The following is an 18,939-nucleotide window of genomic DNA, read 5'->3' on the forward strand; positions in this document are numbered from 1 at the left end:
GCTTTTATTAACCATTTTACATAACATTTAACACAATTAGGACTGTACAAAATTTCTGATAAAACTGCACGAAAGAAATGGAAATGGAAAAAAAAAGAAAAGTATGTAGTCTTGGCGAATACGATCGGCAAACGGCAAATCCCCAATACATTATATGTGTATACTTCGAGAGCCATTTCAATCCGGCCTGGCAGTGCGCCGGTTACGGTGTGAAATTCTGGCAGTGCTACACTGAGGCCGCTTTCTGACGAAACGACTTTTCGCCGGCCGCCGTTCACGTCACCACACCATGAAATTCAGCCCGCTTTCAGACGAGACGACTCTCTGCCACGCTGTGGGCCGTGCCGTGAACAGCGGCCCGATCCCGGCCAGCGGCCGTATTTAAGTCAACGAAATTGTTACATTAGACCCACACTTAAGGTTTTTCTGCAACAAGTTATCCAATAATGCTGTCTAATGCGTCACGGTGAGTCACCGGAATTACTGCTCGGCATTGACGCGTACCGGGCGGGTGAGCTTGTATTTCCGCTCTTCCGCGGCCGCGTTAAATTTCTTTCCTCACATTTTTAATTCATTATATCTAATTCTTCAGGTAAGAAAGCGCCCCGTTCTAAATATTTCAGGATTGATACATGGGAATCAAAGAGAGAGGCTGTGATAAATTTAACAGCAAATTTCGGCGGAGAATCACTACAGTGCGCGATATTACGCTGATGCGTTATGGGCGAGACTTTACAAGCCAATTGACCTTAGAATCGTAATGAGATAGAGTAAATGAACGTCAGCAGCGTTAAACAATGAAGGCTTAGGCTTTAATAGATTATGACTCATTAGATTTGATTTTTTCCCTAATCCACCTCAAATCGCAAAAAAACGTGAAATTTCGTTTTAATTTACTGATTTCGCGTTATTTCGCAAAATTCAAGGACCTCTACTAATTATTATACATGGCTACTGGGTCCTCCACTGCATATGTACACTGTATGCCACAGTTTCTTTTCATCTACTTGATTACTGAGATGAACATTTAGAAAGTCTGAAAATCACCAAAAACTATGATTTTTGAAAGATTTAAGAGATCATTTCCTTGACATGTAGCCAATCGAACTCCATTAAATTTTGTTGGTAGATCTATGAACTTGGAAATAAATCTAAAAACCCAATGAGGTTGTAAATATCTGGAGGCTGTATTTGAGTTTCAAGCGTGGTCAGAATTCCATCATCTTGGTTTGACAATTTTTGGACTTAGTCTCAAAAAGTGTACGTATATAATCAAAAATTCTATTCCTTATATCGCCCCTGATTTGTAAAATGAAAATTCAACAATTACTTCTTGATTGTCATCGAAGTTTACCCATCGTTCGTCATACTACTGTGTATATTAAACTGTCCATATAGTCATATTGTGGTGATAATATATCATCATGAACATACTTTCGCACTATTATTGCGACCGGTCCGCTATCGTAAGATTCCCATAAGCTGTAATCTCATAAATTACCTGTGGAAGTGCAGGGGAATGGATATTTTACACTTGTAAAATGATATTTTCATCTAAATTAGTTGCACAACGGAACCTTGGCGACTGACAATAATTTTTCCTTGGGAAAAGATATTCGAGGCATATTTTCACAAAGCCTTCCCATAATGATAGAGAGAAGGTGAAATGTGTTCGTTGGCGATGGTTTATTTTAGCGTAACACTATTCGTGACTGAATATTTCACCAAATAGTTAGCATAGACCCTTGTGATATTGCTAATGTTTAGGTCAAAGTAGGCGTGGCTATCCTACCCGAGCACCCCCATTCCTGCCACACTGCGCTCAACGCTCGGAATCAGTGGTGCCCTCTCCAGTATACATACATATTTACAACCTCCTTTTAAAAACCCCAGATATCATCCTATAGCCCTCCCTCCCTACCCCAAAATAGAAAATGTCAGGAAAGCCAACTTTTGGGCACCTGCTGCCCTTGGCAAAGGCCGAGGAATGGCAAAGCTGGCCCAGCGATCCAACTTTGTGGACTGAGCTTCGAGGAATGGCGAAGCCGTTCCACGGAGTGAGCCAGCAACTGTGGCGGTCGTGAGGGTCCATTTCCCTCCCCTGGCCGTCAAAGGTGGCTGGCTGCCAAGGGTGCCTTCCCCTGCAAAACCAACCCCGATGACTCCATAGGGCCAGATTACTACTCATTTAAAAATTGCTTGAACACCCACAAAATTAGATGGTGGAGCCGGACTCGGCATAGCCCCTTAGCAAGCACTCAGAGCACTGCAAGTCTTTGTAATGAAGTTGTTAGTATAAACAAGAGTCTACCATATCAGTGGAAGCACAGTTTTAGCACCCTAACTAAAAAACTAGTCATTAATATTTACATAATTAGATGTGATTTAATGGATGATAAACAGAAATGCCATAAAGACTACTCACCCATATACATCTTCACCCATGAATCTCTAACCAAGAAGGCAACATTAAGAATATTTTGGCAAGTTTCTTCAAAAGAATTTGGGTTCAATATACACTCAAAATAACTTATTGCTTTCTTTCCACTACTTTGGTAAAGGGTACTAAGTTTTTTGCGAATTCTATCCAATATTTTTTGTTGACTCATGGCAGTTTCATTCTTCTCATTTTCCTAGAAAAATAATTCGAAATTTGAATTTCATCTATAACATGGATATATAATTTCAGAAGCTAAAAAGATAATTCATGGAAAACCCAATATTGTTCTAAATCTATGTACCTGGGTCACTGGGGTAATGGCACTCCAACAGAGCGCTTTACAAATCAACAGGGGGAAACATTAACCCTTTTACTTTTCCACAAAAACACATTTAAATGGGCTATGCACCTATTTCTTTTTGCAAACGAAAAAAAATTATTTTGAAGGAAGTGCAGCATAAATCAAGTTTCAATGTTGACTGAATACCTTAAATACAGAAAATACTTAACATACACAAATTTCTTTGTTTGAAATCCAATGAAATACATAAATGGATTGAGAGGTTAAAAGAAACAACTGAAAAACATACGATTAAAATATGTATAGTGAAAATCTGAAAGATATTCCCCTCATTTGAACAAAATTCGTGGGAGAAAAGTAACAGTAGCACTTTTACGCATGAAACTAAATTTTCCCAAAATGAAATCCTTTGTGTACACTCAGAGAAATGGTTCCCTTTTTCCACCCAATGATTATATGCAGAGCCCTTGATAACCTAACTAAAAAAAATGTGACACTTTGAGTGTGATGAGTAATTTAATTGTGTTAACTGGCAAATTCCTGAACTTCAATCAATAATGAAAAATTATAAATTTGCAGTTCAGTGTAATCAATCAAGTCTATATTTTTAAACAATCAATAAGGCAACCTTGGCAAGACAGTAATTTGATGTCTGCTCATCTTACCTTTTGAGATAATGATTTTACAATTTCTTTGGGAGTGTCCTTCCGTCTTTGATAGTTGCGAGGGGCTCGCTCTTTCGGTTTGAAGCCTTCACGGTCATATGTACCATTAATGTAGTCAAATGACGGCCGTAATGGAAGCAAGTATCCAAATTCCTCTGAAAATCTACTCCATATTGAAGCCTCAGACTGTGACGATTCAAGCCCTGCTGACCCCAGCATATTCACCTGATATTCAAGACAATAGTAACATATTATTTATAGCATTACATTTCAATGATAACAGTCCAATCACCATATTTTCATTATTTTCATTGAAATAGAAGGGTTCACGAAGTAGAAGAGAAAAGAAATGGTTGGACCTGAGGAAGGTCCTTAGGGTGAGATGCCAGATTGTTATGATTGGAAGGATATATGTACTTAGGTGGTTGAAGAATATTGTAACACAGCTCATTTACAAAAATCTGGACCACCGAAATCCTGCACAATTTGACAAAAAAATCGGCTCAAATGGAAACCTTTCATAAAATAAAATTCAGGCAGTCTATTTTCAGAGATTATTTTCCCATGACACTCTCTTATTACACGTACATACTTACCACTTTTTCAATTGATCTGCCACCATACCCACCAGAACAAATATTTACCATTTGAGAATGTTGGGTTTTCAAAAATACTTCTAATAGTCCCTTTGTTTCTCCACTCCAAAAACAAAAAAAAATTATTATCTATTAGGGTTGTCCTTATTTTTATATTTTTCAAATTTCTTTTGGGACACCTCCCAGTTTTGTTCCATTTGGTGAGAAAATAATCGTGAAAATTATTTTTGCAGTCATACACCGGGAAAGCATGCCGTATCGCACTTAAAGTTTAGAAATTTAGGTATTTTTTTGTGCTTTTCGGACATAACTGAAGATGATGTCACTATCGGATTATTCTATCACTTTTCTGTTTTTTTACAATGACTACTTTAGACATTTGTAGCGTATCACCTCAATTATCTTTCATCTCTGCCCTTTGGTTCCCAGGATATTGCCCCAAGAGTGAGCGCGTGCCACCCCTAGCAGACATTTTGGGTGGCATGCGGGTTGCATCAGGGTGGTCCTTATTTTTCGATTTTTCAAATTTATTTCAAGACGCCCCCTCATTTTATGCAAATTGGTGTAAAAACATATCCTGTAAAATATTATTGCAATTGGATAACAGGAAAACGTGCCGCATCAGACTCAAAGTTGAGAAATTTTGGTATTTTCGACTGTTTTTTTGTTACGAATGGCGATGAGAAGGCGCTGGTATTTTTCAACTGATTTTCTATGGTAACTAACAATGCGCTGAACATTTGGAATGCAGCTCCTAAAATATTTTCCAATTGTGACCTGTGGTTCCCGAGATACAGCCACAAGAATGAGCGCGCCCCACCCCAGGCAGACATTTTTTGTAGCACGCGGGTTGCATACGCTCAACATTTGTTGATCTTTTTCACTCATCGTAAAACCACAAAATTCTTTAGATAAACTTTAAAATTCGCCAATATAACCTTTAATGCTATATTTATCACTGTTTATTGCCAAAACGGGGCATTATTGGGACTTGGTGATTTATTCTCCATAGGTGGCCAGTGAAAAGTCGTTTCGTCAGAAAGCGGCCTCAATGTAGCATTGTGTGTATTTTAGGCCGTGGACGGTACATCACCAGGTTGGATTGAAATGGGTGCCATGCCGCCAGCAGCGCGATTCGATTCGTTTGAAGATATCCATAGAGACCTTAGATGGTAAGTTGAAAGAACGGCGCCGCGCCGTGGATGGCGGCAGGCAAAAAGTCAGCTCGTTTTAGAGCGGCCGCGGCAACGGAAATGTTACAATTTTGGCAAGAGCGACAAATTGACAAACCTTTAAAGGTGCATTTTAGCGAGAAATTCTAAAAATAAAAAAACATTATGGGTACAACTGTATATTTATTTTTGAACGTGAGAACATTGCGTTTCAGGGCGTAGTCCAGTACAAGCTCCCAGTGCATTCGGAGCCACTCTTTTTGTGGACCAGTAGAGGCTACAAAAGCTCCCGTAGCTTTGTCGTGCGTCATGCATGATGTCACCATATTCGCTTCTCTCTCTCTCTCGCTACAAACGCTTCTGCGAAATAGGTGGTTGAGCTTGAGCGAACTGGTTTTCAGCACGAATTTGAACGGGAAGGAAGGCATAAGAAAATGGTGTTCATAACAATTGTGGACCAGGCCAGCAATAATATGATCATTCGGAGTTGACGGAAGAAGTTGCTAGGAGAGCCACGATGGTAAGTGCTTAAAAAAATTGGTTACAGAACTATTCTGCGGCATGGCATATTACGGTGAGGCAAATGGCTGCAATTCAATGGTTCGCCACGGGTCTGATCGAGGAAGAAAATGAGCAGCAAGTTCAAGGTATTTAATAAATTTTGTTGTTGTGATAATTAATTATTAGTGACCACTATGGGTCACTAATGAATAAAGTAATGTCATTTTTGATGACATTAATGTAACTCACTCAACTCAGACCCTTTACATTAACCAGTTTAAGCTGAAGCTAGTGAGAAATGGAGACAGAAAATTACTATTCGAAGTTAACCTGGATCCGCCCAATGTAACAAAAATGTCACACCCTGCATCGCTCCACTGTAATGACTCTTGCATCGCTCGGGCACGGTACATTGTTGTGTTTTACACTTTATTAGTAAGAGGAAGCTAAGTGCTTCAATTCAAGGTAAGAAATTTCGAGTGAATACCTATCCTTTAACCCATTCCTGACTGAGTTATTTGTCTAGTATCATGCAGTTAGAACTGAGTTAAAATGGGCCAATGTGCAGTGTTTTAGTAAAAAACTCATAAAAAATGTAATTTATGAAATAAATGCCTAACACTTTTGTTTAAATTGATCTACATAAAATTTACTTTCATGTGACACTAATTTTCAATCAAAAATATTTTATTGCAATTTTTAGTAAATATATGGCTTTTATATATATTTATATAAAAAAATATTTTATGAAAGCATACCTAAAAAAAGTTTTTAAAATTTATTTTCCAATCAGTTTCTTGGTCAAATTCATAAATAGTATTCAATTCCTTACATAAAAAACTTTATTTGGTTTGTTTATATATAAAATCCTTCATTTTATAGCTGTTTTTGTAAAACTCTGCAAAACAACAAAATAGGCCTGAATAGGCCTAATAGAAACTTTTCACAAAAATTACATGTGTACTAAGTTATGGTGTTGTGAGTATTGAAATAAATAGTAAATTATATTCTAAGCATGATTATATTAATTTTTAACTATAAAATGGGTAAAATTTTTTGTCAGGGAAATTTCAGGGAATTTCAGGGAAATTTTAGGGAATTTCAGGGAAAACAAGTTTTGTTCCAAATATATCATTGTGGGTACTCAAAATGTTGGGGTTTTCATTCTAAATATGGTTATATTATAATTATTCTTACCACCGGACAATTACCAAGCATATTATAACCAAAAACGTGATTCGTCTTATTTCATACTCGAATACTCAAGAAAACCTTATAGCCTAATATAATAAATATAAGATTGATCACTTACTTTTTTTGGTTTATTTGTGAGCTCCAGACCTTTCTGCCACAATATTATATACAGTTTTACACTATTTACACTCTATTTTCAACTTTTTCCTGGGTTTTACAAGTTTGTTTGGGTGTGAAACACCTCGAAACATGTTTCTAAGTGCAAAGGCACAAGGCACTTCCTGCACTCGTACACGGTTTCACTTCTCCTGCCTTGAGCACTACACACTCTACACTTCCTTGAAGGCCTTTGCTTAGAAGTGGGCAAAATCTTCCTTATAAAATGACCCCAATGCCTGGCCTGTAACCGCAGTGGTGATTCAGCTGCAACCGATGGCCTTTCCCCTACTGGTCTGTTAGTTAGATTGACACTTTCCAAAATCTGTTCAGCCAAATTTATCCTAAATTTTGACATTGTTGACTTTTTCTTTGTCACAATCTCATGGATTACTCTGGCATTATTCAATGAAACATCAAAGAGATAAAAAAACAATTTCTTATACCCTTTCATACACTTGCGCATCACTGGGAAGCATGAGAGTCGTTGGTCCTGTTTGTCTACTCCGTTCATGTTGTTGTTGTAGTTTATTACAACATTTGGTTTTAGTTGTGGTTGTGGATTAGGACGTCTTCTCTCTCTTTGTGGAATGACTTCCTCATATTCCGGTCTGGTATGGATTGTTGATAGCATGGCTACATCCTTTCTGTCCCTCCACTTCAGGGCTAAGATTTTCTTAGTGTGCAAAAAGGTAAGTTCACCTAATTCAAGCTGTTTCTTTTTTATTTCTTTTGGGAAATTGGTTCTGTCAGACCTCACAACCCCTACAGCGTACGTATGTCTGTTCAATAGCTCTAAAAAGAGTTTAGGTGAACTACACCAGTTGTCTAAATATAAAACCCGGCCTTCATCCAATAGATCTGCACAAATTTCTAATACTATTTTTTCACTGAGTAAAAAAGTTTTCTCCGGGGTTGCAGCATTTTCTGTCTGATTTTCACCAACCTCAAGACTTTCTGCATTGTCAGGATCATTCTCCTCATTTTCTTCTTGGGGCTGTACATCTGCCTCTTTGCCAGTATAAATTTTAAAGTTATAACAGTAGCCAGTTTTAGAGTCATTCAATTTGTATATTTTTATACCAAACCTGGCTCGTTTTGATGGGTTGAACTGTATATAGCTCAGTCTGCCTCGAAATTTTATTAGACTTTCGTCAACACAAATTTCTTTCTGAGGAGTAAATACTTTCTTATAGGATGCAATCAACTTGTCAATAATAGGCCTAATTTTTCTTAGTTTGTCATTAGGGTCTACAGAAGATGAGAAATGTAAAAAACGAGAAATTGTTTTGAATCGGTCTCGTGCCATCGTTTCGCCAAAAATAGGCTGATGCAAAACCCTTCTCGTCGACCAGTTGTCATGGATATTAGCTTTCACATTTTGTGCCATGAGTACCACTAAAGCAAAATAGGCTTTTAGTTCATCAATGGTCAAATCTACCCATTTCACATTAGGCATGCCCTCATCTAGGTATTTGTGAGCATTCCTGTTTGTTTCGTCACATACCTGTTCCCAAAAATGATTTCCCAAAAACTGGTCTAGCACATCCAGTTCATTGCTCTTGTCTGTCAGTTGTCTAGATATAACAGGATTTATCCCATGTTTTCCGGTAAAAGGAATATTTTCTACCTCATTTTCACCCTCAAACCAGTCCCAGGGCTTTGGTTTTGTTATGCATTTTCGAGGCCTAGGCCTACGAACGGGTTCATTACGGTTCACACGGTTACGTCTGCGATAGGCGTATATAATAATAGGCGTAATAGGCGTATAGCTAGGCATGAGCCTATTAGGTTCATGCCTAGCTATACGCCTATTACGACCAGGATTCAGAGCTCGATTTTCAATATTTACATTATTTGGAATGTTTACATTGTCACTTTCTTCAACATTCGGTAAATCAACTTCATATTCATCAAGAGTAGGATTCAAGGTTGCTAGGTTAGCCGAACTACAACTTGGTAGACTAGACACACTTGGAACACTTACATCTTCATCACTGATAATTCGTTCGTCCTCTTCATCACCACTCACTTCACAACCACTTTCCGCTAAAATATCATCAACAAACTGAGCAAAACAATCACTTTGTAAGAATAAATCATCGCGACGAAACGCCATAGCAACAACGAAACGAACTGCTGTTGCACAACTAACTAAGGTTAGGATACAACGTCATGACAACGAATCAATAATATGTACAACAAAAAAAAACTTACAGCCTACCAGCAGACAACGCATAGAGTATAAAAACAAAGTATAATAATGAATAAAACATAGTGGATGGTTATTTACCGTTTTTAGTCGTCAGAACAAGATATAATAATGCATTATGCGTCAAGACGGGCGCTGCCCGTCTTTAGTCTTACGTAACCTGGCGCGCTAGGACGGGCGCCGCCCGTCTTTAGGCGGGAATGGGTTAAGCACCCCTGGTACTTAAGTGCCTTCCCTAGGCACTAAAAATGGATGTTCGCTTTGTGTAAATATTTAATTTTTTCATTAATTATATGCACTACAGCAACAATTTTTGGTATGTATCAACATAATGATACAAAATTATTAATAATACATTAATATGTTTGGTATTGCTTTCCATTTATGTAATATTCTCTGATAAATGGTACTATGACATAAATGTCACATTGGGCGGATCACTATGCAAATCTTCGAAAGTGCAAAATTTATGTTCTAGTTAGAATTTATTGTAATATCAACATTTTCTCCTTCATTTTCTCACCACACTATTTACTATTTATCAATTAATCCTTAATTTGCATTTATTACATTTTATTCCGTAATTACTTTTGAATTAAATTTTTTAATATTAGTGATATCTATCACTAATAGAGGCAGACAATGAAATATGTTATGATGCTAGCGATCATTTAGTCCCTGTTATACTAATTAAAAAATGGCATCGCTGTGCTGGAGAATATTGCGCTTCCGTCAACCGCACTGCATGCGATACATGTAATATGGACAAATATTACTTTTCTACTCACCACTCAAAATAGTACGCACACGCCAGCTTTACACTCTAAATCAATATTTAGTTTATTTGAAACAAATTGATTCAAATTTCATTCAATTTTATGCTATATCACTCTCTTATGTGTTGCGAGAATATTTTTCAAATATGTATTTTATCTATGCATTTTCCAAAGTTGGGGAAATGCATTTTCAACTATTTTACTTATTAGCCATGTAAAAATATTATTTAAATATACCTTCAGCAAATCCATTGATTGTGTCAATATAAGGTTCTGTAATTTCATAACACTCCTGATGAAAACTTTACATAAATTTAAAATAATTTTTCTCGATGTGTATTTGGCAACTTTATAATATAAACATTATAAATTTAAATACACCCCACATTTGTGAAATAACATTGAAACAATCAAGAAAATTTGTACACTTTAAAACACTGCACTTTACATCGAATTATGAATCGCAGGCAATGTAATACTGAAAATTATTGCTAAATTTTCAATAATTGACTTTAAATTCAAACAAAAGCTTGAAAATAGAGTACGTAAATAAAAATATAAGCAAAATAAATGTTTTTCCAGTATTTTTATCATTTAACTGAACTCTGCAGCTCAAATGCGCAAAATATTTGCTTTTTCCGGGGAAATATTACCTTGCACCAAAATACAACAGATCTGCCCAATGTGACATTTATTTCACAGCCTGTATCTCGGAAACTACACAAGCAATCAATGTAATATTTTCAGAATGCAGTAAAAATGAGACCCTTAGCATTCCCCTAGAATATAAATTATTAATCTCAAAAAAAATATTTTGGGCGGATCCAGGTTAATAAGGCATGTGGTGAGTGAACTTTCCGGCTGAAGCATTCCGTTTGTTATTTAGTATTTTTATAAGTTATTTTGATTTCTTTGTTATTTAGATACTTGAGATTGCGTGAAATTGAGATAGAATATGAAATCTAAGGTAAGGGTACGTGGTGGGTGAACATCTTGGTCAAAGCATTCCGTTTGTGGCATTGTGTGGCGGCCTACCTTTCTCCATGGAGATTACCTATACCGTCTGTTAAATGATGTGGGATATCTCACAATCTAACCTTCAACTTAAGTTTCAGTTAAATCAATTATTGATGTTCAGTTATATTTTACTCGTGTTATTCATGTGTTATTTTCTTAAGAGCAGGTTGACACACATTGCAATTATGCTTCAGGCTGGTGGTTGACGAGATGGGTTCAAAGTCTAGGGCTGCATTTGAGATATATCATACAATTTCATGAGTGCAACTGATGAATTGTAACAAGGACACTCCACTTCAGGCCTTTTTACATGGTACATAAACCAGTATGAGTCTAAATGCACGAACAAGAGAATAAACAAGAAATGTACCGTGTAACCACTCAACTTGTGCAAATGCATGAACGAAAAATAGAACCTATTCTTGCCTGAGTCATACATTCGTACATGTTCCATTTTGGTCCACAAAAATCATTCATGCAAACAGGCATTAACTTGTTGTATCGTTTAAACGGGCCTTTAGATGAATTAAAGTGTCACGGATTAGGCTTATTTTTGGTTTCATTGAAATTCTCTAATAAGGTATTTAATCAGTGATATTGATCAGGCTTATCTTCTTTTAAATGCATCATGATCTGCTCTAAGTTAAAGTTTATCACCTCAGTGTTAGAGGATTTGCAAACCAGTGGGTAAAATCTTCAGGGCAAGCATCAGTCTGTTGTGGTGTCCCATCATGGTATCCAATGCAGATCTAAAATTAATAAGGTTTCTTGCGGTGTACCTCATGGTCATATTCTTTTTGTTAACGTCCCTATTAAATTAAATTAAGAAAGATTAGTTACGCCTCAAACAATTAATTTTAATTAAGTCCCTATTAAAGCTGCAAACTGACTCATTGATTGGGTGATTGATACAAATTAGTAGCCCAAACTGTGATATGTGTGGCAACATGGAATATTGGACGTAAAAGTAAAAAAATATTCATCGGGAGGAAAAATCCGAAATCTTAAAAAAGTCGATAACTTTTCGAGATATATCGACTTGAATTAACATGGGAGCCTTATGGGACTAAAACTTTTGAGGTTTTTTTCGGTATTTATAAATGCGTCAGGAACATGAGATTCCCTGGACGAAAACAAGATTTTTTGGTTGATTTTTCAGTGTGGTTGTCATTTCGATAAAATGATATTTAGTATTTTTTATGATTTTTTGAAAGTGCCCCATGCTTTTCTTATGGCACTACGTTAGGATTTTTTTTGACCAACTTACAATCATCGCAGGACAAATTCCTTGAAACGCAAGATACTAGATTTTTTGGTTGATTTTTTGGCTATCTCGGAATTTTCATATGTCGAAACAATTCCGAGGAATAAACGATTTCGATTTTCCATTGTAGAGGTGGTCGAATTTTCAATTTTGGATTTCGGCGTTGAGACATGTGCCATATGAAAATTTGGAATCTCCAAGAAAAACCGTTAGAGGGTTCTCCGAACCCTCACGTTTGAGCTTACTTTCGCCGTATCCCTCTTGGTTAATTAATAATTAAATTCCGAAAAATGTCCTGCAAGCGAAAAATCATTGTCGCCATTTTTTTGTGGAGCATGCAATCTTGAATATCTTAGCAACCGTTTTAGCTAGAGGAATGAAATTTTCAGAGTGATAATATTATTAAAATGGTCAACTTTTGCAATGATGACCATTCCGCTCGATCGATTCATGTGCGAGTTATATCGATACGAATCTCCTTGGATACGCTTTAATCGCTAATAACTTTTTTATTAATCAAGTTTTGAACATGAATGTCATACAAAATACGACTGAAAATGTCATTCATCCGACAAAAGTTAAATCAGGCGAATCGATTGATTAGACTCGAAGTTATGATCGATACAAGGTTGTATTCGATTGAGCCATTTTTTGGGCTTATTTACATAGTTACGGAAATAAAAATTTTAACAATATGTAGGGAAAAAAATGAATTATGCGCACACATAAATTATTTAGATGAATTATGTTTCCTAATGAAGATACATCGATTTGAATTCATATCTTTTTGTATTAGGCCCCCGTAAGAAATACACGCATCCCGTCTGTCCACGTCACCAACATAAGAACATAGGCTAAATTTTGAAAGCGGGGATATTAGAGAAGGCAGGGATAAGGGAGTGACCATAGAAGGGATATCAATAGGATTGCAGATTTTACAGTACAGATGTCAGCAGTGTCTAAAGTACGATTCGATTAGTATAGCAAATACGCAAATTGGCATTACTTGATAAGTGTGTACGTTGGACCAATGAAACTTGGTAAACAGGTACATCTTGGTATTCCTCACGATACTCTATGGTAGTATGTTTTGTATTCAGTCTCACGTTCGATATATATCGAATCTACTTTTTCTTAAAATATTTCGAATTGCTATAACATGTAGGATTTAACATTCAAGGACATAGTTTACTAGGGATTAAATAGTAGATACCCATAGACTGGATTTAAAACCAATAGCATTGCGGATTTTACAGTACAGATGTCAGTATGATCGAAAAATCTATTCGATTATTATAGCAAATACGTAAATGGGCATAACTTCAATAGATTTACCGTTGGATCAATGAAATTTGGTGATTGGGTACATATTGGTATTCCTCACGATGCCCAATGAAAATTTGTTTTGTACGTAGTCTCACATTCGATATATATCGAATCTACTTTTTCTTAAAATGTATCGAATTCCTATAACATGTAGGATTTTACATCCAAGGACATAGTTTACTAGGGATTAAATAGTAGATACCCATTGACTGGATTTTAAACCAATAGCCTTGCGGATTTTACAGTACAGATGTCAGTATGATCGAAAAATCGATTCGATTATTATAGCAAATACGTAAATGGGCATAAATTCCATAGATTTACCGTTGGATCAATGAAATTTGGTGATTGGGTACATATTGGTATTCCTCACGATGCCCAATGAAAATTTGTTTTGTACGTAGTCTCACATTCGATATATATCGAATCCACTTTTTCTTAAAATGTATCGAATTGCTATAACATGTAGGATTTTACATCCAAGTACATAGTTGACTAAGGATTAAATAGTAGATACCCATAGACTGGGTTTTAAACCTATAGGATTGCGGACTTTACCGTACAGATGTAAGTATGATCGAAAAATCGATTCGATTATTATAGCAAATACGTAAATATGCATAACTTCAATAGATTTACCGTTGGATCGATGAAATTTGGTGATTGAGTACATATTGGTATTCCTCACGATGCCCAATGAAAATTTGTTTTGTACGTAGTCTCATATTCGATATATATCGAATCTACTTTTTCTTAAAATGTATCGAAAACCTATAACATGTAGGATTTTACATCCAAGGACATAGTTTACTAGGGATTAAATAGAAGATACACATTGACTGGATTTTAACCAACAGCCTTGCGGATTTTACAGTACAGATGTCAGTATGATCGAAAAATCGATTCGATTATTATAACAAATACGTAAATGGGCATAACATCAATAGATTTACCGTTGGATCAATGAAATTTGGTGATTGGGTACATATTGGTATTCCTCACGATGCTCAATGAAAATTTGTTTTGTACGTAGTCTCACATTCGATATATATCGAATCTACTTTTTCTTAAAATGTATCGAATTCCTATAACATGTAGGATTTTACATCCAAGGACATAGTTTACTAGGGATTAAATAGCAGATACCCATTGACTGGATTTTAAACCAATAGCCTTGCGGATTTTACACTACAGATGTCAGTATGATCGAAAAATCGATTCGATTATTATAGCAAATACGTAAATGGGCATAACTTCAATATATTTACCGTTGGATCAATGAAATTTGGTGATTGGGTACATATTGGTATTCCTCACGACGCCCAATGAAAATTTATTTCGTAAGTAGTCTCACATTCGATATATATCGAATCTACTTTTTCTTAAAATATATCGAATTGCTATAACATGTAGGATTTTACATCCAAGGACATAGTAAACTAAGGATTAAATAGTAGATACCCATAGACTGGATTTTAAACATATAGGATTGCGGACTTTACCGTACAGATGTAAGTATGATGGAAAAATCGATTCGATTATTATAGGAAATACGTAAATGGGCATAACTTCAATAGATTTACCGTTGGATCAATGAAATTTGGTGAATGGGTACATATTGGTATTCCTCACAATGCCCAATGAAAATTTGTTCTGTACGTAGTCTCACATTCGATATATATCGAATCTACTTTTTCTTAAAGTATATCGAATTGCTATAACATGTAGGATTTTACATCCACAGGTATAGTTGACCAGGTATTAAATAGTAGATACCCATAGACTGAAACTTAAACCAATGGGATTGCGGACTTTACCGTACAGATGTCAGTATGATCGAAAAATCGATTCGAATATTATAGCATATACACAAATTGGTATAACTTGAAAAGTATACCCGTTGGACCAATGAAATTTGGCGAATGTGCACATCTTGGTAATCCTCACACTGCCCAACAGAAATATGCTTTGTATGTTGTCTAACGTGCGATATATATCGAATATGCTTTTTCTTCAAATATATCGAACCGCTATAACATATAGGATCTTACATCCAAGGGCATAGTTGGCCAGGTATTGTATAGTAGATACACAGACTGAAAATTAAACCAATAGCATTGCGGATTTTACAGTACAGATGGCAGTGTAATCGCAAGATCGATTCGATTGTTCTATCAAATACGCAAATTTGCGAAACTTGATTAGTGTATACGTTGGACCAATGAAATTTGGCAAATGGGTACATGTTGGTATTCCTCACAATGCCCAAATGAAACATATTTTGTGTATAGTCTCACGTTCGGTATTAATCGAATCTACTTTTTCTTAAAATATATCGTATTGCTATAACATATAGGATTTTACATCCAAGGACATAGTTGACCAATATAATTATGTGGAAGATAGCCATAGACTGTAAGTTAAATCAATAGCATTGCGGATTCAACAATACAAATGCCAGTATAATCGAAGAATGGATTCGATTATTATAACAAATACATAACATTGGCACAAGTTGAATAGTATATCCGTTGGACCAATTAAATTTGGTGCTTGGTACATCTTGGTATTCCTCACAATTCCCAAAGGTAATATGTTTTGCATGTAGTCTCACGATTGATGCATATTGAATATGCTTTTTCTTAAAATATATCGAATCGTTATAACATAGGATTTTGCATGCACGCACATAGTCGACCAGGAATTTTAGTGTTGATGATCAAAGATTGGAAGGTAAATCAATCGGATTGCGTATTCTCAATGCACGTGTCAGTATACTTGATAATTCAATACGATTATGATAGCAAATATTCCAAATCTTTTTTGCAAATTGGAATATCTTGAGAATAACTATTTTTTGAGACCAAAGAAATTAGAGGAATCGTTACAATTCAGTATTTTACAAACTGAATTATGGACATTCGTTTTGCAAGTGGAATATCTTTATATATTTATCTAAAGAATCTGCGTTGTATTTTCAAGAGTGGCTTATCACAATGCTTATGAACTTTAACAGTTGAAAAATAACCACATAATCAACACTCTCTTGAAATTTTTAAAACCTTATTCCGATTATGTGTCAATGGTTAACTTAATGGATCAAAGAACCAATTATCCGTCAAATAAAATCATATTGAAAATAACAAATATTTCTAACAGTGAAAAATTTAGTTCCTTACCCTTTCAAAAAACGGCGGGGAAATTTTTGAATACTATACCACTTATGGGCACATGACTCGAAAATATGTGACACAACTATGTTTCCACCCGCCTAATTACCCGCTTGATGAATTCAAGCGCCCAATCGACTCGTCATTTATATTACTGACCTCCCTAACAAGCTAAGTAAAGTAGAAGGGGCTACATCAATCCCTTATTCAGACGATCTAATATCCGAGCAGACAATACTAGTAAAACAAACGACTAACTAATGCTACAACCGCTCCAGCCGTGATCTAGTGGGGTAGCTCAGGGAGTGATAGGAGCAAAAGTGGACCACGAATCTGTAGCATCTGAAGCAGGAGCATGTATTGGACTACGCCCTTAATATTGGGTGAATAAATGAACAACTTCCAGTCCCACATGACCCGAATGCAGAAGAAAAACAGTGCGTGAAAAAGACAGGCGTATGGCATGATAACAGTAACAGCGGGCGTTGTGCCTTTTGCCTTGCTCTATATTTGAAAAGCTTAATTATTTACGTTACTTACAGCAACAGTATAGCTTTAACAATAAAATTACGTTATATTAAATAAATGTTAAGGCTGAACTGTTTAGTAAAACAGACACACAGTTCTGCCTCTATTTAGATGGGAGAATGGGTGACTCATTGGTGATAGACAAGATTTCTTCCCTCTCTGAGCGTGGTATTTCTCTTGAAAATCTACCTAATTGTCATTGGATGTGATGGTAATGCTGTCAATACAGCTTGGAAAACTTGTATTGTTATCAGGGTTGAACTTTATTTAAGGAAACCTCTACAGACAATTTGCCTCCTCTAGTTCAACGAGCTGCCATTCTGCCACATGTTTGAGCTCCTGGACGACAAGACAACAGTGCCTAGTACTCCTAAAGGGTCAATCGTTGAAAAGTTAGTTTGATGCCAAAAACTACCAGTGGTTAACTTCCAGAGGATGGATTGTCAGATCTCACGGAAAGACAGAAATTTGCTTAGCAAAGATCAGCAATACTTACTTGATATATTAAGGGAATAAAATCAGGAACCTGTAAAAAACATTTGGCTGTGCAGGATCCTATTGGCACTTATCACATTAGAGGTGGTTGATAAAAGCAAATAAACTCTCTGATTGTACGTGATCGAAGAAAACTCCACACCTTAATTCAAGAACTAGCTTTGTTTGTATTGAAGTCATACATGCCAATGTGGTTATCTGTTAAAGTTTATGGAGCTGAATTTCGAGACAGATTTATAAGAACTACACTGCTGTCCAGATCGTTTATGCCTAACTCACCAGCAAATCAATATTAAAAGTACCTTTGGCTTCAAAAGAGAGAACAGGACGGTTTCAACTCATATGGACTTTTTAAAGAACTCTTGTTTCTTTTTTATATAAGCAAGTTTATCGTTAAAACTATACTGTTACCATACCTAACTTAAATATTTGTGGGGTAGCATGTAGTGTAGATGTAGAGTTCACTCCGGACTTAACTACGGGAGTGAGAACATCAACACAATCAGTGTAAGGGAGTTAGTAACTCTCCCAGTGGCAGCTCACACTTTTTTTTCCAACATACGAAGGTTTCACCCTCGATACAACCTGGAACCCTTCATCATCTTATCACTCAACCCATTAAAAAGGTACATAACACTTTTACATTCTAAGTGGAATCACAAAACGATATGCAGGGTGGAGGAAATTTTGCCACGAACTTTTAACATTGGATAGCTGATGCCAGTAAGAGCCAAAATTACTGAGTTGAATATGGTAGAAAAAGTACCATTTATAAACCACAGAAACTTTGAGCCTAGCACTCTGATTGACAGCGAGTTTACCCTGTTGCCGGATGCCTTGGATGCATTGCGATCTCCGGCAGGAAAAGCATTACAAGTCATGAGTTGTCGAGAGCATTTGGCAACAGGGCCAGTCCAGGATATAGGTACATAGTCTAGGGTGGGCAGAGAAATGAATTTTTTCAGGATTTCAAAGTTGGTCATGTTTGGACCACCATCATCACTAAGGGCCTTATTTATGTAAAATGGCATATAAATTTATATCTGGTAATAATTTATGAGTATTTACAAGTTTCAAGTCTCTATTGCCAAAAAGGTCATTTTGGACTTCATTCCAGCTTTTTCCG

General features: G+C 36.1%; 1 protein-coding gene across 1 annotated transcript in view; it reads right to left on the reverse strand.

Annotated features, from left to right (window-relative positions):
• The window catches only part of LOC124165554 (EP300-interacting inhibitor of differentiation 3-like), a 50,331-nt gene that overhangs the window by 13,514 nt on the left and 17,878 nt on the right, over nt 1-18,939 (reverse strand). Inside the window, exons 4-5 of the mRNA XM_046543007.1 lie at nt 3,407-3,631; nt 2,426-2,633 (exon numbers count right to left, since the gene is read on the reverse strand). Of these exons, the coding sequence (XP_046398963.1) occupies nt 2,426-2,633; nt 3,407-3,631 (433 nt within the window). The remainder of the gene's footprint in view (nt 1-2,425; nt 2,634-3,406; nt 3,632-18,939) is intronic.

Source organism: Ischnura elegans, chromosome 9 (genome assembly GCF_921293095.1).
Source record: "Ischnura elegans chromosome 9, ioIscEleg1.1, whole genome shotgun sequence".
Taxonomy (NCBI): domain Eukaryota; kingdom Metazoa; phylum Arthropoda; class Insecta; order Odonata; family Coenagrionidae; genus Ischnura; species Ischnura elegans.